The 20008-nt window shown below is 46.4% G+C and overlaps 4 protein-coding genes across 7 annotated transcripts; 1 reads left to right on the forward strand and 3 right to left on the reverse strand.

Annotated features, from left to right (window-relative positions):
• The first annotated feature begins 78 nt into the window (after nt 1-78).
• LOC132258382 (N-terminal kinase-like protein) lies at nt 79-4482 on the forward strand. Of its 2 annotated transcripts, none has more exons than XM_059755694.1 (8): nt 79-659; nt 1030-2153; nt 2220-2368; nt 2755-2919; nt 2980-3125; nt 3486-3611; nt 3678-3849; nt 3920-4482. In XM_059755694.1, the coding sequence occupies exons 1-8, from the start codon at nt 282-284 to the stop codon at nt 4039-4041; spliced, it is 2382 nt and encodes a 793-aa protein (XP_059611677.1). In that variant the 5' UTR covers nt 79-281; the 3' UTR covers nt 4042-4482. The 2 variants fall into 2 exon arrangements, with proteins under 2 accessions (XP_059611677.1, XP_059611676.1); XM_059755693.1 differs by having other exon boundaries at nt 80-659; nt 3477-3611.
• An 832-nt stretch (nt 4483-5314) lies between these two features.
• LOC132258391 (probable glucosamine 6-phosphate N-acetyltransferase) lies at nt 5315-7090 on the reverse strand. 2 transcript variants are annotated; one of them, XM_059755713.1, is made up of 5 exons: nt 6987-7090; nt 6732-6896; nt 5938-6276; nt 5754-5815; nt 5315-5686 (listed from the first exon to the last, which is right to left on the reverse strand). In XM_059755713.1, exons 2-5 carry the CDS (start codon nt 6744-6746, stop codon nt 5461-5463), a joined length of 642 nt encoding a protein of 213 aa, XP_059611696.1. In that variant the 5' UTR covers nt 6747-6896; nt 6987-7090; the 3' UTR covers nt 5315-5460. The 2 variants fall into 2 exon arrangements, with proteins under 2 accessions (XP_059611696.1, XP_059611697.1); XM_059755714.1 differs by lacking the exons at nt 6732-6896; nt 6987-7090 and adding an exon at nt 6351-6472.
• Nucleotides 7091-7254: 164 nt separating this feature from the next.
• LOC132258381 (WD repeat-containing protein 44) lies at nt 7255-14776 on the reverse strand. Of its 2 annotated transcripts, XM_059755691.1 has the most exons (8): nt 14520-14776; nt 13974-14214; nt 11940-12029; nt 11299-11440; nt 9770-10661; nt 8999-9704; nt 7983-8933; nt 7255-7916 (listed from the first exon to the last, which is right to left on the reverse strand). In XM_059755691.1, the coding sequence occupies exons 1-8, from the start codon at nt 14597-14599 to the stop codon at nt 7761-7763; spliced, it is 3258 nt and encodes a 1085-aa protein (XP_059611674.1). In that variant the 5' UTR covers nt 14600-14776; the 3' UTR covers nt 7255-7760. The 2 variants fall into 2 exon arrangements, with proteins under 2 accessions (XP_059611674.1, XP_059611675.1); XM_059755692.1 differs by lacking the exon at nt 11940-12029 and having other exon boundaries at nt 14520-14775.
• A 74-nt stretch (nt 14777-14850) lies between these two features.
• Nucleotides 14851-20001, reverse strand: LOC132258380 (uncharacterized). Its single transcript, XM_059755690.1, has 6 exons — nt 19836-20001; nt 17347-19620; nt 17129-17268; nt 16817-17067; nt 15614-16752; nt 14851-15547 (listed from the first exon to the last, which is right to left on the reverse strand). Exons 2-6 carry the CDS (start codon nt 19447-19449, stop codon nt 15452-15454), a joined length of 3729 nt encoding a protein of 1242 aa, XP_059611673.1. The 5' UTR covers nt 19450-19620; nt 19836-20001; the 3' UTR covers nt 14851-15451.
• Nucleotides 20002-20008: the final 7 nt, after the last annotated feature.

Raw genomic sequence — 20008 nt, forward strand, 5'->3', positions numbered from 1 at the left:
TCCCGCGCAATCCCGGAGCTGCGCCATGGCGTTTTAGCACGGGATTTAGTACTCGTCAGGCTGACAGCGAGCGGATGAGCTGTCATGTGTGTGTTCTGCGGGAGAAAGAGAAGTTTTGTGCAAAATAATGCATGAGGGGGAAAAAGTGCTCGCAGCTGCAAGTGGTTCCGAAAGTGTGATAAAAGGACAAAGTGGGTTGCGCGAGGGGGCACCTGTTGGCGGAAGGGACACCCAGTACCAGTGGTTGTAGTGCCCAACACGTCGCAAAGATACGGCGAAAAATGTGGTCGTTCTTTTCACGGGAGAAAAATGACTTTCCATATGAGATCGGGGAGGAGGTGCACGGCCTCGAGTCCTGGTCCATTTGGAGTCTCCACCGGGGCAAGAAGAAGGGCCCAGTCGCGGATGACGTGTCTGTGTTTGTGTATGACATCAAGGGTGGCACGGATGCCAAGCTGGAGCTGGCCAGAGCCTCCCTGAAGCGCCTCAAGACGCTGCGACACCCCAGCATTCTGCAGTACCTCGACAGCCTCGAGACGGACAAGGTGCTGTACGTGGCCACGGAGTCCGTGGAGCCCCTCGGAACACATATCGAGAAACTGGAAACAGATGGACCACAGAGAGATCTCTACCTGGCATGGGGAATCTTTCAGATTACGGTGAGCCACTTCCGGGAGTGAGTCATGCTGCCATGGCTTGAACGTGGCAGTTATTGTGCGGGGATCTTCTCGCTGGAGCTAAATTGGACGATGTTAATGAGCAAGTCGAGGTCTCTCCTTGGAAAGACCTCCAAGTACAGTCAAATTTCCATGGAAATTAGAACAGAATCAAGTCCAATTAGCTAAAAGGGCTTGCAGGAATCCTGTATGAAAAATTCATCGAGGGTTTCTTGCATGCCTTTGCAGACTGAGATTGTTAATTAGAAAAAAAATCCATAATTCAAAGCGTGACTTGTTGATTTGACTCAGTGTTCCCATTCAAAATTACACTCATTCCTTCAAATCTCACGCCCTTTGTCCTGCCTTGCAGAGAGCCTTATCATTTCTGAACAATGACGGAAGTCTGCGCCACAACAACGTGTCCGTGTGGTCGGTGTTCGTGAACACGTCCGGCGAGTGGAAGCTGGGCGGCCTGGAGTATGTGTCACCAGTGGACGGGAGCCCAACGCCGCCGCTGAAGGTGCCGCCGCAGCTGGAGTTGTACGATCCACCCGAGAAGGCGGATTCCGCCAAGCTGAAGAGCGCCACAAAGTGTTCTGCGGACATGTGGGCGCTCGGGTGCCTCGTGTGGGAGTCCTTCAATGGCAAAATGCGCGCCAGGAGCAACCTGAAGGAGATTGAGAACATTCCCAAGAGTCTCACGCCACTCTATTGCGAGCTGGTGGGCGCGCTGCCGGCGAAGCGACCCAATCCCGCGGACATCATCACCAAGTGTCGCAAGCCGGGTGGCTTCTTCAAGAATGAGCTTGTGGACACGCTGCTGTTCCTCGAGGAGATCCAGATCAAGGACAAGGCGGAAAAGAATCGCTTCTTCAGCGCTCTCTCGCCACAGCTGGACAACTTCCCGGCCAATGTGTGTCGCCATAAGATTCTGCCGCAGCTGATCACGGCCTACGAATACGGAGACGCGGGCTCTGCCGTGCTGGCGCCCATGTTCAAGCTAGGTCGCCTCCTGGACGAGGCGGAGTACCAGAAACGCATTGTGCCGTGCGTGGTGAAGCTCTTCGCCTCCACGGATCGTGTGACGCGGTCGCGATTGCTGCAGCAACTGGACATGTTCGTGTCTCACCTGCAGCCGAATGTGGTGAATGACCAGATCTTCCCGCAAGTTGCTCATGGATTCCTCGACACGAATCCCACCATTCGCGAGCAGACGGTGAAATCGGTGATCCACCTGGCGCCCAAGCTCAACTACAACAACCTCAACGTCGAGGTGTTGCGCCACTTCGCTCGGCTCCAGGCAAGGGATGATCAGGGCGGAATCCGCACCAACACGACTGTGTGCTTGGGAAAGATAGCTCCACATCTGCACCCTCAAGTGCGACAGAGAGTCCTCGTGTCCGCCTTCATCAGGGCCATGAGAGATCCCTTTCCACCAGCCAGAGTGGCTGGAATCCTGGCTCTGGCCGCAACACAGCAGTACTTCCTCCTCACGTGCGTATTCGTGCAAATGTGTGTCGATTGTCGTGGAAATGGTATTAATTTGAGATGGCATTTTAGGGAGGTCGCCACGAGGATTCTTCCCGCTCTTTGCACACTCACGACAGACGCGGAGAAGTCAGTTCGTGATCCGGCATTCAAGACGATCAAGGGATTCCTGGGGAAGCTAGAAAGAGTGTCTGAAGATCCGAGTCTCAAGGAAACCATGGGTGAGTTGTTGACCTCTAAATTCTCTTAATATATGATTTCCAAGTTTGAAAACAACAATTTGTCGCGAAAAAATCCAGACAAATACCTGATTTGCCAACGAGTTAAGTCCTCTCTTCAAACTGGATTTTAGCGTCACAACATATTTCTCTCTCTATCTCTACATAATACCTCTTTTGCCGCATTCGTGCCAATTTCACAGTGAAAATGCTAAAAGCTCCCCAATCGCTCTTAATGCGCTTCATTAATTGCCATCGACGGCAGTGAAATGGAAATTCAATTAATTTTAAATATGAATGCAGATGTGCAGCTGCTGTTAAATTGGCAATTATTGAGAGATTTTGCTTTGACTCTATGCTTTCGCTCTTCATTCCGATCTATATTGCAGAGGCGGACGTTCACACGGCCACGCCGTCACTGGGCAATGCGGCCGCCACATGGGCCGGCTGGGCCGTGACGGCCGTCACGGCGAAATTCTATCGCAGCCAGAGCGACTCCTCCAGGCCACGTCCGCCGCTCACCAGCAAGACCCTCAGCAAACCGGCGTCACTGGGTAAAATCAACCGAGTCAGGGACTCTGTGGCCAGTACTGACGGAGCGTGTTTGCTTTCAGAGCAACCGTCGAGCAGTAGCCTGTCCACCACCACGTCCAGCGTGACCTCCATGACATCCCTGGAGCACGAGAGCAATGACACATCTGCGTCCGCGAGTGACTACGGCGCCGACAATTGGGACAATGAGAATTGGGGCGACATGGATGTGAGTAACGCAAGAGTGATTTATTGATTTCCACAGATTTTTGGCACTGAAACTTCCCAAGAGAATCTCTCCCAAGAGGAGAAGGAGTGAATTTAGGGCCATTTTCACGCTTCTTGGCATTCCATTTAATTGTCTTATCACATAGACACTGAGCATATTTGGCTTGGGGTCTTTTATCGGCACCACGCGTCGCCTCTCTCATAACTATCATTTCTCACAGTGAGGGCCAAATTGATGCATTGCGGTGTCAATGTGGAAAATAGACGACACACTTTAATTAACAGAAAATATCTAACAATAGCATTGAAATGTTAAAGCTGCGATGATTGATTCTATGCAATTTCTTCCTAGACATCCCAGGACCCCAGCAGTCCAACAGCTGGGAACGCAATGCCATTGGGATCATCTGCCTTGACGGCGGCCGGCGGACTGGAGCTCAGAGACGGATGGGACAATGAGGAGTGGGGAAGCCTCGAAGAGGAGCCGGTAAGACAGATCAATTCACTGGCTGAATGGGAGGAATTTTACAGAAACTTAAAAACTCCTTTGCAGAATGAGGAAATAGAGGAGAAGCACGAAGTTGAGATAAACGATAAAGCCAAACCGACAATGAATTGCAACAATCTCAGCCCGGTCAGTGATAATAACACGAATTTCAACTCCAACTGGAACAGCGATTCCTGGGCGGATGGAGAATTTGAGCCGATTGACGACGTCACGACGGGTGAGTTTTGCAGGGGAGGAAAAATCAATGGTGCCAAGAACACGGTCTTGAGCTCTTGACCTTTTCGCAGGTAATCCAAAACTAGACGAGGCACGCCGGAAACGCGAGGAGAAAAAACTGCAACGACAGCGTGAGTTGGAGGCTCGACGGGCGGCGCGTGGTCCGCTGAAATTGGGCGCCAAGAAGCTCTAAAGGGAGCCTCGCAATGTCGTGATTCTCCTTGCTCGATGTCAACCCGAGAAGGAGTGTGGGGGTATTTTTAGCTAAATGAGAAAATTCTATTTGATAAATACAGGTTCTATACGTACTTTCATAGTGTAATTCTAATACCATTTGGAGATGAGGTAAAAGAAAAAAATTATCGCATTTTAGCTGTCTCCGAGCCACGAGGACGCCCTCATCTGACTCTTGGGACTCACCCTCGTGGCGGGGAGGACAGGTGTGTCATATGGGGTTGGAGAGATATTAGGAGATGATATAAATTTCACATAAATATCGATTTGTATGATGTTGTGAGATATTCCTCGATTTTTCCTTAAGACATTCTTGCGATAGGGTTTTAAGAAGATAAAAAAGAATTCTTATTAAATGTGAGAGACAGCCAAGGAATACAAGTGGAAGAGCGACAAGATATTTGGAGTATTTTGTGTGTTCATGTTGACGACGGAAAAAAAAAACACAGCTTTGAAAACATATTTCTCCTCCATGTTATCCCATTTCTGCGCCACTATATTTTTCCCCTTTTATCACTCACAAGACCAAAATGTTCTGAGATGAAATTTTAAACTCTATTAAGATGCGGGATTGCTCAGTGATTGACAATCTCTGTGTCCCATATATTAAAAAGTCCTGATAAAATGTTATTAAACACATACTGTGGAAAGTTCGTCTAATTCAGAGATACTGTTTGAAAGTGGATGGAAGTAATAATATGAAGAAAAAAAAACTTATAAATGGCCTTTTTATAAAGAGAAGATTTAAAGAGTGAAGAAATCACAGCTGAGGATGATTCGAAGGTATTATAAATAAAATTATTTTCTATCATGACGGGAAAAAGAAACAGATATTTAGTTAAGAAATTCCCCATTTCAATCTGAGCCTTTTCACCTCTCATCATTCTTCTTCTCCCGTCTCTCGTCAAATATCTTCTGTTTTTCCCCTCCAGAACGATTATAGAGAAGAATCAAATCTCTAGTCTAGTCTCAAGATAGGCGAATGCATTAAACAAAAATTCATGGAAAGAAGATTGCGAAGATGTATTTGGTGAGAGATTTGTTGTAAAAGTGTAACTGATTAATTTTATTTTTTACTTTATGTGATTCAAAATACACTCACATAAACTAAATAAATCCATCACCGAGTGTTTTTTTTTTAAATCTGTCTGACACTGCTAAAAAGATTATATATGAGAAGGAATTCTTGCCTTGAGAGAAGCAATAAAAGGCGAGTTGAAAAGCTGAAAATGAGAATCTCATCGGACGTTCGAATCTGCTTCAAGTCATCTACCAGTCTGCTAATTGGCGCTGTGCGTGTTTTCCTCGAGCCATCATCCTCCCCAGTGGTGAATCACTAGAGCTTGGACTTCACTTTAGCAGCACTGGTGGCTAATTGTCAGGAGGGATCCACAGGATTCGTGGCATTGACCAAAATCACCGATTGGCGACTCCTCACAGGCGCTTCCTTGGCACCATCGTAGCGGATATTCATGGAATTCGAATTGCCCGGCTCGAGAACGTATCCCAGAGACTCGTAGAACGGAATGAGATGATCTTTGCACTCCAGAGACATCTTGTAGCAGCCCAGATGCTGTGCCAGGAGATTCACAGTCACGACAATTCTGCAAAAGCACATCAAATAACTCACATTTCTATCTAAAATCATGCACATTTTGAGGCTTTTCTTACAGTTTTCCCAGCTGCTTTCCTCTGTAAGTATTATTCACCACAACATCTTCCAATCTGCCTCGCTAAAGAAGTAGAAAGTGAGAAAAATTGTTCATGAAACACACAAAACACGATTGTTGATTTGTGAAACACCATTGAAACATTGCTCCTGCAACATCCCTTTGATTGAACGGAAAACACTCACCACTGAACACTCATGAATGAATTTATGCTCCAGCACTAAAGTGGCACTTCCGATGATTCTGTTGATCCGCGTATCCTCAATCACAGTGACATAGTAGTCGCCGCTTGCGCGCATCCTGGCGAATTGCATAAGGAACTGTCCTTTGGAGATGTTTCCCACCTTCGTCAGTTGCGACAGCAGTTCCAGGAAGCCGCGATCGTAGTCGCCTTCCTGCAGCGGCCTGACCTTCATCCATGTCTCCCCGGGCGCGGTGGCGGTGATTGGGGGATTAAACTTGGCCGGGGATCGCCAAAATTCAAGCTGATGGAGCAGCTTCGGCTCGTAGAGCGTGAGTTCATCCTACAAAGGGGATTTCAAAGATATCTGTGAGTCTTTATGTGATCTCTAGAGGCGACAGGATCGCGGAAAATCACCAAATGAACCATGAGCGTGTGCTCTTGAGTGCAGCAGAGACTAAACTGTCAGAAGGTGAAACGTGGAGGAGATTTTCTCACTGAGACCTTGACTCAAACGAGTTTACCCAGAGACTTTCTAGCCAATCCGGTCCAGTGAACTTTATCGAGTCACTTTTGATTTTAACCAGTGATCCACTTCCTCGTTTGTTCCCTCTGCTCATGGTCTCTGCCGAAGCATTATTATTGCCTCTCTTATCACTGTTTCCGCCAAGATAGAGACACACTTCTTAGAAGACTCAGAAATGAAATGTCTCAGCGCGAATTCCATCCACACGCGACGTCTGCGATAATTTCACCTGGCAAAATCCAGGGGAAATGAGGCCACGCGCGGCTACTCACCCTTTCACTTGCCATTCTCCTTCGCCGTCCACGGAGGAATTCGCAGAGAAGTGTGTCAGAAATCAACCCGATCCCACGCAATAGTACTCAGAGACTGTCCAAGGAACTATTTGCTCTACATTCTGACACGTAATGCCACCTCTCTCGCGGCGACGTGGTAGGGAACTGCGAAAAGAGAGAGTAGAATATGTGTGAAAAGTTAATTAAAGAATTGTTTGAATGCCGAGCCTTGCATTCCGGAAGAGATAACCTAACCTTGAATTTCTCTTATCAACGTTCAGCGCTTTTCCACGTTATCATCCCGGCTATTTTCACACTCCAGTTCTAACTTTGCGTACTCCAGTGGACTTTTCTGCACTTTTCATTCACACCACGTACCTTTTTATCATAGAAAACGAGGAAACACAGCCGGATAACGCGCTGATGAAAACATAAACATTCCACCCTCGCAACTGCGCGGCGCCACCAGCGCACCATTCAAATTTTACCACCCCCAACGGCTGAATCAACAAAATCAACACTCTCCTATTTTTTCCTCCACTTTATTCTCCCTTCTACACGCTTTTCCTTACAAATAATGTTAATTTTCACAACAAATACTTTATCATCAATACAATTTCTTAAATTTTGCATCCCACTCGCTCCACAATAATGCGGGAGAGAAAAAATATCCTTCGACAATTTTTCCCCCAAATCTCTCAGGGAAAAATATACACGGCGGCACAAAATGGTAACAAATTACAATCTCACGTGCTGTGCTAATAAATATGTGTACAAAAGAACCAAGGGACAAGGAAAAAACGTGGGTGAACCTTTTAATCACTCGCGAGCCTACCATTTTTTTCATCTTCATCTTCTCTTTCTGTCTAAAATCAACCGCAAAAAGGCGCGCACGAATTGTTAAAACACTAACTACAGTAATTTTTTTCTTGTTGAAGTATTTTGAGGGGCAAAACTGTTGCTGCTGCTGCTGTTCTACGGATAATGGCGCATCACATAAAGGTAATTCTATAGAGGGGAGATTATTCCTTAATCGAGAATTGCTGTGTATGGCAAACTGCTGTGCTTGGGTTTTGTCTTATTGATGAAGACTTTGATGGCGCCATTGAAATCTGCACTAACCAACGCGTAGCCACAGCCCTTCTTGTGCTGCTCCACCAGAGGATCCGGGACGCTATGCTGGGCCTGCAAGAGCAACAACAGAGAAAGCCATCAGATCTGCATCATCAATTTGACCTGCAATCGACTCACATTCTCTTGAGAGATCTCATCATCGGGCTCTGGCTTGATGATGGCCTCTGGATGCGGGGCAAAGATGGCACAGGTCACAGTGGCATTGTGTGCCTTGATACCTTCCCAGAAATCACTCCTATCTCTCCTCACGGAACTCAACTTGGAGTAGTCATGGTTCGTCTTCCAGATGTAGATGCACTGATTCTCAGATCCCGCCACAATGTACTTGCCGTCGTGGCTGAAAGAAGCCTTGATCTGGGATGACACGTTGAGGTATCCCTTGTATTTGCAGCTGAGATTGAGATCGCGCAAATCGTACAGACGCACGCGACTATCATTGCTTGTGACCAGAATCTTATCTTCTCCCGGCATCGGTTCAATTCCACTGATCTTCCGCCCTATGGCATTTCTCCCGCGCGTGGATCTCACGTGGATCTGCGTGTGGTACTTCATCTGATCCGTTGTGTAGAAGATGCATCGCCCATCGTACGATCCCACCACGGCAAATGTGCCATTCTGACAGAAATTTGCCGCCGTAATCAGCTTCGTCTGGCCATCCAGCTCATTCCACAGTGCCACCTTCTTATCCGGGATATTCCACAGACGCAGCTTCCCATCCAGACTCCCACTGAGGAAGTATCTGTCGTCGCGCGGATGAAAAGCAATTGCCGTGACGAAGTCAATGTGCTGGAAGCAGCAGAGACACTCCCTTCGCGAGATATGCCACAAGCGCACCGTCTTGTCCATGGAGCTGGATAGGATGAAGTAATTCTTCGACCATGATACATCCAGCAGATCCGACGTGTGACCTGTGTAAGTGCAGAAAGAGCGCGGCATAAATGGTCCGGGAGACTTTTCCGCTGCCGCCGCCATCGCAAGGGCCTCCTCAGCGGAATTGTGCGACACCAGGGACTCCTGGGACGGTGTCGGCGAGGACTTCTGATCAGCATTGTACTTTGTCCTCATATCCTGCAAGAAATACACAGCAAGTCAGGACACTGTGGAATGCTCTTAATTTGAAATGACAATCTCACCTGAAAGAATGGATATGCATCCTTCAGCACCCAGATTCTTAGCACCTTGTCCTGCCCAGCTGTAGCCAGAAGTCGTCCACAAGAGCTGAATTTCATGCACCACACCGCTCCTGTGTGTTCCCCAGACAAGTCCTGGACATGCTGCAGCTTGGCAAATTCATACGGACCCTTGTTTGTACTGGACGCCTTAATCTTGATATTCTGCTCAGGATTCACCACATCCACCACGTCAGCCACGTCCTCCTTGTGCCTCGCATGCGACACTTCCGAAGCTATTGACTTTGCCTTGTCCACCGTCTTCCTCATTGTAGAACCGAAGAATCTCTTCAAGCGTGCCGTATTCCGCCGCAATCTACCACGATCCTCAACATCGCCCTCCTCCTCGTCAATGGGTGGCGGCTCAGAGCCCGGTGGACGCCCAACGACACTCTCATCGTCAGACTCTCGCTCAAGATGACTCGTGAGACGGAGAATATGCAGAGACAGTGGATTAAGATCGGTGGCTGGGATTTTCTCTTCAACAGCAGACAATGGAAATTTCTCTCCCGTGTCTAGATTTTTCACTGGAACCTGCTGCAGAATCTCCAAGTCACTGAGCACTTTCCCAGAGTCAGTTCTTGTGCGAACATAGACATTCATCTGCCGAATGATCTCCTCATCTCCAGCCGACTTTCGGCGCTCCTTCACATGACCAGGACTTTTGTATCTGCAAAAGGAAACAAATCGCATTAGATAATCAAAAAATATACCATGACAAGGAAGTGTTCATACCTCGTGGCACTTCCTAAGCTGTTCGTCCCTGTTCCCGAGAGACTTATTCCCCTCTCCCGTGGAGTGCTGTTCAGAATCTCTCCACGGATCCTCTCAATTCTCTCAATCTCCTCTTTAGAAGGGCCCTCAGCCTTGTTCGCCTCCTCGTCCTGCGGTTTCACCACGTACTGCCCTCGGATCACTTTATAAAGATTGAGTCCCTGACTCGGATCTATCGAACTTACGCGTCCCGGCGCTGAATTGCTCTTTGCACTGTTCGACGGACTAGGCTTAGAGTACACTGACGGCGAGGAACTGCCTAAGCTCTGACTTATCCTTCCCATCGATCCCAAGTGAGGTGGTCTCTTTGCACTGGTTGGTGTCTCTTGCACTACACTCCGCTCTCCATCTGCACCGCTGGCATTCTCCTGTACCACCACGTCCGCATCCTGAGTGTCATTGGGTGGTAACTTGAGACCCTCGTTGAGATTGAACTGCTCAGAGGAGCTCGACGACAGTTTACGGCCCTTCTTCTTCCTCCTGGGCGGCGCAACGGGACCCGAAGCCGTGAGACTGTCCGTGGTCTTTGAGTGAGCCAGCTTTGTGCTAGCAATTACATCCGGCTCCTGCAGGCTTATGCCACAGTTCTCCTCATCCCGGCGCTCTGAAGCCGATTCTGAGGCCCCTTCACTCACACAATTGGTCTCCCCTTTATCCTTATCACCTAGATCACTCTTTGAACTGGAAGCCATGGCAACAGATGCGCTCTCCTGCTGATCACCCAGCACCTGGGAGCTCCCCATGCCTCCTCCAACACTCCCACCGCCAACGCTGTTCGCACCCACGCTCTGAGGTGAGACCTTTGATGATCCCCCCGAGGACAGTTGATTGGAATCTCGCCCAACACTAATACCTACAAAGTACACCAAGCAATTATGGAATCAGTGACGTTGCGAAATTAGGGATTAACTTAGATTACATATCAGTTGAGCCGTCTTCAAGTGTTGTGAAATATAGCAATGATTTCTCTTGTGGAAAATTGACTTTTGCCTCGAGTAACTTCACCATTGCCTTTTTCAGACAACCAAATATTCCAATTTGGCATAAATTATGCAAATAAGTCCGAGTGGAATCGAATAGGAAGTGTCACAGTCGTTTAAATATCACATTGACAAATATTTGATTTATTCATGACACACTCATTGAGAAATCTCACTCTGCAATTTACCAATTTTGGAAAAAATCGTCTCACTTTTCGTCAGAACGCTGTGTGTGACTCAATTCATTAGCATAAATCAGTTCTTCTGCCAAACCAAATCTCTCAATAAGTATTGGAGTTTTTGTCTCCAGAGACACAATGTCAAAATTTTCACAACACTTTTTCAACACATTCTTCTCGTTTGCATTCAAGTGAGGATGATCCATAAATATCGCACTTTCACTGGTCGCATCCTCACTTGCTGGTCGCTCTGATGCCACTGATACAATTGGCAAGCAAGATCGGCACAGTTGTGGAGTGAGGGAAATTGCCATTGTGGGGGATTTGTTACCTGACGGATCTATGCTTCCGGCCAAGATGCGTCCAACGCGACCCAGTGAAGTCATACTCTGAACACTCACTGTGTCATGCTCGATAATCCGAAATGGGTGAGATGGTCTCGGTGTTGGGAAGACACCTTCAACTGAGCTATTCTGTGATGCGAATTTTCAGTGGCCCCAGCAAGAAAGTCATGAAGAAGAGAAGCAGCATAATAAAAAACATGTTAATAAATCAATGCAAGATCTCTTCTTGTGGAGAGCTTCTCGCTGAGAGACAACAGCAAGAAATTCTCTTCCCATGACTATCAATAGGGGAAGAGAAGAGAAAAACTTTCTACTCATTTTTCTCTTCAATGCACTTTTTTTTTCACCGCAATGCATTGCACCATAAAATGCAGAATAGAAAGATTTTATTGTGTGTCGCTTTTCTCCCATTTCAATATGCAAAAAGAAAAATTTATGTATATATCACATATACGATAATCTCATGCAAAATTACCCCAGAAATAACACAAAAGACAGAGAAAGAGAGAAAGAGAGTAGAAAAATAATAAACAAACAACATTTGTAAATTTGGTAACAGAAAGAAAAATGAAAAGAGCGTGGAAGGAAGTGATTAGAGAGACAGAAGAAGGTAAAATAAATCCTGTACCTGTGAATCTGGCGTCAGAGTGTTGCCAGGATTCTCATCTTCGTCGTATTGCATGCACTGTCGCAACTCACGGAAGCGTTGTCTACCAAACTAATACAAAATTATGGTAATGTCATTAATAAGTTGTACAGAAAAAAAGAACAGAACAAATTATTATAGAATTAATAAATTTGAGTAAAGTCTCACACACACACACAACTGCATTCTCTCACCATTTAACGACGATCCTATCGATTGGGTTTTACGAGACTCAAAAGATTCATAAGAAATAATGCAATAAAAGTAAAAAAGAAAATCATGCAAGAAATGTCTTTTTGATCCTCTCAATGAACAAACAGTGGTGATAAATACATTGCAATTTTATAACATTATACAATAATTGCAAAATAGGGCTAGAAAATTGAAGATCAATACCCTTTTCTTTAAGCACACAAAAAAACCCGGTGAATGTGAAACCTTGAGAAGAATTCAATTGCGAAGTTTATGGCTCTTCTCCGGTACTCTATCTGTTTACTTCTACCCTGATAAGGATTCATGAGTAACCGCGATATTTTACCAGCGTGTCATTGGATTATCTCAGCAGCATGAATTCAATTTTACTATGTTACTTTCTGAGGCACTCGAAATATTTTCGCTGTGAGCAAGTGAAAGCAAATTGCTTGTTAATGGTAGAAATTCTCTCTGCTTCATTCCCAAAATTCCAGTGGCACACGAAAAGCCAACAAAGTCGACTGTCATGGTCAGACAATAAAGAGGCATTTCGGGTGGTTTGTTCACCCCCAACAAAATCGAAGGGATTGTTTACAAGCACTTCTTGATACGCTGTCCTTTCAAATTAATCAAATATTTATCGGACAAATAGAAGAATTCTAAGCCTTATCTCCAATCTCAATTGGAGTTTACACAACACGCAATAATGTTAGGGGCAGATGAGTAAGTGAAGGGGAGTTATATCAAAGGTAATGGTGAGTTTCGACATTATGTCACATATTTTGTTAGTGTTCTTACGCAACAATTTTATCCAAAATGCCAAACATTATATTAGTCTAAGCACAAATTCATACACAGTGCGATACACAGTTAGACTCAAGCACAAATATTTCCGCAAATCACTCCGAAAACAACCAAATATTGCGCCTAATCCCCATGTCGCCACTGTATCAAGTGTATTAATTCGCTGCGCTTTCATGAAAAAAAGAAATATATCAATAAAACGCGACACCAAATCAACCAGCGATTTTGTGGGGAAAATGAGTGAATTATTGCGATAAACAATTCTGCAGCGCCAACACTCACAACTGTCGATGGTCATAAAAAGGCGCGAGTGTGCCTAGCAAAACAGCGAAAAATGTTCAATTGCAATTTCGCAAGAAGTGTGGCGATAGCTCTCGTCCAGAAAATACAATTTGCTCTATTTTCCGCACACAATTCTCCTCTTTGTTTGTGACTCTGACTCACTCTGGGGGCAGATTGACCGCCTGGCTGGTTTCATTTTCATTTCATCATTTCGGTGCGCGATCACCGAGCCGCGCGCGCGAGAGAGAGAGATCAAGAAGACAAATACATTTGGGTGGGATTCAATCGAAGAATTAATTTAAATCAGTGAATCAAATTAAATAGCACACAGAGAGTTGAGAAATGATACAGAGATGGGAATTCCTATGGGAAGAGTCACAGGTATTGACATTGTGGCGAGGTTTTTTTTTTGATCGATTTAAAGCAATTTAAAGGGAATTTTCAAGCCCCTTCGAACTCTCAGTATATCACAGGAAACTTGGAACGTCTCCAATATTGATCTATTCGGCGATAACCTATTTAGCATGTGATTTGGGAAGGTGAAAAAATCAATTCTTTAATCACATTCCGCCCCGGTTCGCATGAGAATCACCACTGTGATAGGTTTTAAACCGCCTCTCACTGCTTTTTTGCCAAACACTCTCGTTTTTTCGTGATTTTCGAGAGAGACCGACAAATTTGGTCGTGCGGAATTCCACGAGAGAAAGGCCTGGAGGTCACAATACTGGTGGGACTTACTCCTTGAGGCTTGGGCTTCACGAAGTCATCGTCTCGCGTGGACGAGCTGCTGCTCAGGACCTCCTGGAGACTGGCCGGCTGCTGGAACTGCTGCAGTTGCACCGTGACGGAGGTGGACGAGGAAGAATTTGTGGCGGAAGAGACGCGAGATCCGCCATCGGGTGGACTCTTCCTGGACGCCCCCGCGGCGTCCGGGAAGGCGAATCCCTTGCTGTTCACATTTGTCTTGGGGGACTTTTTCCTACGAAAGAACATCGATTTAATTACACTTCCGCCACTCAACACTCCTCCCGACACCATGAGACAACACTACTGAGCTCGGGAGCCGATCACAGAGTCGAGACTCTGGGTCTCAGCGCCAATTGATAAGGGCGAGAGGCGCTCCGTCACTGATAAAATTCAATCAGTCGCGCCCGATCAAGAAATGTTATCTAAATCTGGGGTTGTTGTCTCATCAATGCCTCGCCGCATGGTTCAGCCCGTGCACCGGGAGTGGATCCGGCTGAGGCGAAGCAGAGGTATTGGGTCCCCGGAGGGCTCTCTCACCTTCCTGTGATGCGATTTGGTGTGGTGTCTTCAGCATCGAAGAATTCCTCCGAACTGTCCGTCCCACTCGTGTCCGTCATTGGTAATTTCTATGGCGTCTCTCTCACCGCACTACACACGACAATTTTGCACCATTATTTGTCACTCGGAGGCCCTAAATTCGCGGAAAATTGAGAAAAAATAGATGAAATCATCGCACAACCTGACACTGCCTCCGTGACAGCTGCATTTTGCACACGACCGTCCTGAAGTGAGGCGCGAAGCAATTCCCCACCATTCTCGATTCAAACACCAACGGCCGGCGGAAGTAAAAATCGCACAGAAATTCCTCAAATTCATTTTTTAATTCTTCCTCTATCGATTGTATGTATTTTGCACGTGTACAGTAAAATCTCAGTGTAGAGCTTACATTCTAGAGAAGCCTACCTACGACATCTCCGAGGGAAATAGAACAATTCTTAAAGAAATTCTTATCGCCTACAACTTATGAATTCTAAAAAGGGTGATCAGTAATGCAAATCACATCCACAAATATTGAATATTTCTCTTGCATCGCACACCACACTATATAAATGCATTGCATATACATCCACGCATGATCAATGTTAAATCTTATTTTTAAATTTAATTGGCTAAATTTAATTGGTATTCTCTCCTATCGCCTAATCTTAAGATGTGGGATTTCTTCTCACGATTATACCTAATTTACGTCGATTAATGTCTCTGCAAAAAGTTAAACAGGGATATCGTGTTGAGGAATCACGACTTAATGCCACACGATGTATATCCTTTAGATGCAAAAAATACCTAGTGAAGAGCTAAGAGTTATTATTCATTGTCTCAATGTGATATTTCTCAAACTGAACGATTCGCTCTTCCAAATACTCCCCAAAGTGACTTTCAAGCTTGATAATGGCTTCATTGCAGAGTATTTATCCCTCAGCGGTGAGAGGATCCCTGGCATGGTGAATCTTCACGTGTTTGTTGTGATTTGTCTTTGTGGCCGACGTTTTTCCGCAAATGATACACTGCAAGAGAAAAAAGAAAACTCCATTAGCTCACATCCCTGTGGGAATTGAGAGGGGAATAGTGACCTCATAGGGACGCTCGTTGGTGTGGGAGCGTGAGTGTTCCTTCAGATAGTATGCCCGATGGAAGGACTTGCCGCAAATGGTGCACACGTGCTGCTTCTCCGTAATATGTTCACGAGTGTGACGAAGCCAGTTGTACTTCCTGCCAAACTGGCATCCGCAGTAGTCGCACGTGAAGGGCTTGATGGACTTGTGGCGATTTAGATGATCCTGCAGGTCATTCTGTCGGATAAATGCCTTCGGGCATGTCGGACACTTGAATGGCATAGCCGTGCGGCTGGCATGTATCCACTTATGCATCTTCAGATTCCACTTGGTGCTGAATGACTTATTGCAGATGCTACATTCAAAGTGCACCTGCTCCGTGTGGATCATAAGGTGTGTCTTGATGCTGGTCTTCAGGTAGTGCTTATGACAGATGTGACACGCCACAGTTTCCTTCTTAATCTCAATGAACTTCTCCGCGTGCGCCAGCCGAATGTGACGCGACAGGCTGTTTCGATGAATGAAGCGCTCCCGACAGAATGGACACCCCTTGGGAATCTTCTCGTGTGTCTCCTTGTGCCACAAGAACTTCGCCTTCGTGTGGAACACCTCACCACAATGGCACAAGTAGTCCTTTATGCGTGTCCTGATTTTCATGTGGTGATTGTGCTGGTGTTGCAGCAAATTTGATTGCCGACGGAACATGCGCGGGCAGAGGCTGCACTTTATCGGCATTTCTCCTGTGTGCATCCTCTCGTGCTCCGCCATGCTCTGGCGACTGGAGAACTGCTTGTCACACGTGCGGCACACGTACTCATTCATGCCCAAGTGGCGCTTCAGATGGTTCAGCAGCGTTTTCCAGCTCTTAAACACCTTCCCGCATGAATAGCACTCAGCCGGATGGATGGACAAGTGCTTATCGTAATCCCTGATCTTCGAGAACTGTCCCTTGCATGTCATGCAGAAGTAGAAGCGCTTTGTGTTGAACATCGTCACGAGATTCTGCACATCGCTCGTGAATGTCTGCTTGTCTTTCATTTGCTTGATGTTGAAGTCAATGAAGAAGGTGGAGGTGGGATAACTGGTGGCCTTGTCATCCTCCGACAGACTCAGGCTCGCCCCCGTAGTGGACGTGGAGGAAGGAGGTTCAGTTTTGACTGCAAAACATCAGTGAGAATTTATTGAAATTGTCAAAATTCCCAACAATAACTGGCATCTTACCTTTAGTGGCAAGTTTCTTACTCCGCTTTTCTGCCGTGAGAAACACCTGATGGTCATTCAGCATGTGATACTTCCTCTGACGATAGAGTCTGAAGGAGCGCGAACACATGGAACAAGGATACTTCAGCAATCTCAGTAGAGGCTTCTTATTTTTCCCATCATTCTTCTTAAAGCCCGAAGAGCTGTCCAGATCCCCGAGAAGAGGAACCAGTAGTTTCTGATCCTCATGATTCTCTGAAGCCAATGAAGTGCTGAAAAAATACAATGTCAGTCTCTGAAACACATCGAAGAAAATCACCAGAAATTCCTTACAATTTTGGAATCACGTGTGTCTGAATATGAGAAGCGTCAGGCTGATTATTCTGATCACTGCTTAGACTCCAACTCTCTCTGGCCACCGACATATCGTAAGAACTGGAAAATCTCGGACCAGTATCGGAATTGGGATAAACCTAAATGAAAAGCATTCATCTGATTTAGGAACTGACTCAAAATAAGAAATTGCACTATTCTTTCTTAGAGACTCTTACCGGAATATTCCAAAGTCCATCGATGTCCCCATTGCTCTCCTGTTCAGAAATCTCTCCTTTGGCCGGCATTTTCTCGTCCGTCCTGATGTTCAGACTGTCTGCCGATGGGGCTCGACTCACGCCCATCGAGTGTGTGCGACAAGTGTCCAAATCCACATAGGAATTCTGATTGCTCTCCAGCTGCGTATACTGCTCCCACGACAGATCCTCATTCATGATGCCCATCGGAGAGAATCTCACTGATCGGTCATTGGAGAATATTTCACCCTCGCTCTCATTATAAGCCAAGAATTCTGTGAACCCGTAGTCAAAACGACTCGGCCCCGCAGTCTCTTCCATAAATTCCTGAGAGTTGGGCGCTGTGAATTCGGCCCGATTTGACGAGCCTCCCGATGAGGATGACGAAGAACTCGAAGAGGCCGAAGTGCCAGCACTGGAAGATGATGAGGAGGACGAGCAACTGGCTGCAAAGAGTTTTTCCTCCTTCTCTTCCGCATCCATCTGAATAATGGTAAATACTTCAGATTCCGGTGGTGTAATCACATCTGATTTCATCTCAGCTTCAACTTCCATCTTCATGGATTCCTTTTTAGGTTCCGCATGAACTTCTGCGAGACAAGACTTTGGCTCTTCCTCCTCCTCCTCCTCCTCGACATTCTCACACACTTTTATGCTCTCATTGGGCTTTTCTGCTTCCTCCTCATTGTCCTCCACTATTATAACATCCTCTTGATTGTCCTCTTCCTTTTTCACTTCATGCTCTGCTTTCTCTGTCTCCACATCCATTACACTGGTATTAGTAGTCTCGGCATCTGCACACTTTTCATTCCCTTTGGGCTCTTCAATTATCTCTACATCGTCATTATTACTCTCCACTTCCATTTCTTTCACTCCAACTTCTTTGGGTGGCTCCTTTTCTTCCACGGGCTCTTCATTATCCGTCGCCAGAATCGTCACAGCAGTTTTAGATGTAGAAGGAACATCCACGGGGACTTTGTTGATCTCCACTTCACGTGGCGCCTCAATTTTCACCTCATCTGGCGTGTCATGGATGACAATGGGATTCTTAAATTTAACAACCAGCTTCTTTGGCGTCTTGTTGAGGAATTTTCGAGGAGCGATCATAGGAAAAGTTGTGGATTTAGTTGGCAGTGATACTGGCTCCTTTACCTCCTCTTTCGGCGTCTCCTTAATCTCTTCCGGCTTCTCCACTTTCTCCTCCTCCACTTTAATCATCATGGGAAGCGGTACAGACGCTGAAGTCACCATTCGGATGACACTAGCTGGTCTTGCGACTTCTCTCTTTGACTCCTCGGCTATCTCTGAACAACTGTTCACTTTACCAGAGTCTTGTTTCACCTTTGACTGCTGATAAATGATGTCTTGCATCTTGAAGGTATCCTTGGGTGAGAGAATAACATCACTAAGAACACGGAAGCCATTGGGACAATATTTAGTCGTTTTGTCCTCTTCAGTCTTCTTCTCAGGAACCGTCTTGGACACTTCATCCTTCGATTCAATGATCTCAACTTCGTCCGTTGCGCTATATTCCTCCGGATAGGCAACCTCCTCCTCGTCCTGAGCCTCATCCTCCTCCTGACTCGCATCTATTGCACTCTCTTGCCCCTCAGATAAGTAGTACGGCTCCTCGGCCGCTGGCGGATCCTCCTCCTCCTCGCCGTAAGCCATCTCCGTCACCGAGGCCTGAGGCACCGGCATAAGATCGTTGGGAGGGTACTGCTGCTTCATGAGCACGCAGTATGGCCAGGGCGTGGGCGCGGGCGCCGCGGAGATCATCTGTGCCGGCACTAGATTGGTCATATAGGGTCCGCTTCCGGAAGCCACGGGTTGGTGGGTGGTGGTCTGCCGAATCAGTTGCGTACTGCGACTATTCACAATCATTACGTTGCTCTGGGGCATCCCCAACGACCGCCCGTGCTTCACCAGTGCACTGCTCTCCTCTGTAGCGCCCCATTTGCTCACAGTCGCGGAGACAAGGGCAGATATGACACTCTCCTTCGGATGAGTCTCGAGATGGGACTCGAGAGTCATACCCTGGAGCAGGTACAGCTGGCACACGGGACACTGGACTTCTGAGAACATGGTTATCACTTGTAGTGCTCTCTCTCCCTTGCAAATGTATTCACACAATCGATTCTTTCCCCTTCAACTAATGTACAATGGAAACACCATTTTGAATTTCATGACGTATTACTTGGCATTTCCGTGAATTGAGACCGAGTTTCCGCTGCTTCCGCGCCTCCAAACGGCCACCTGAAACACACGAGAGAACTCCTGTAACTTCTCAATTACTCTCTATGCACTCTTCAGTGAAATTTCCCGAAAAATTTACAGAAAATATGCGTGTGAAAAAATATCATGAACAATCGAAGCCATTGCTGGTCGAGGTCGTCACACATTTTCCACCAAATTCCTATCTATTTTTACACTTTTTCGGGCCCCTTAAACAATTTTTGTAAATCCTGTACCTTTTCCTGTAGTCTAATGCACTTCCTGGTACACACACGGTCTGAATTTTCACGGAAAATCACTAATTATAGGAGGTGAACATTAAAAATACAAGAAAATTCTTTGACAACACGCCACTAGCGACCCTCGTGAGCGCTCGAAAAACGACTCCGAATAACGGGACCAACGACGA

The sequence above is a fragment of the Phlebotomus argentipes genome, unplaced genomic scaffold (genome assembly GCF_947086385.1).
Source record: "Phlebotomus argentipes unplaced genomic scaffold, Phlebotomus argentipes genome assembly scaffold_4, whole genome shotgun sequence".
Taxonomy (NCBI): domain Eukaryota; kingdom Metazoa; phylum Arthropoda; class Insecta; order Diptera; family Psychodidae; genus Phlebotomus; species Phlebotomus argentipes.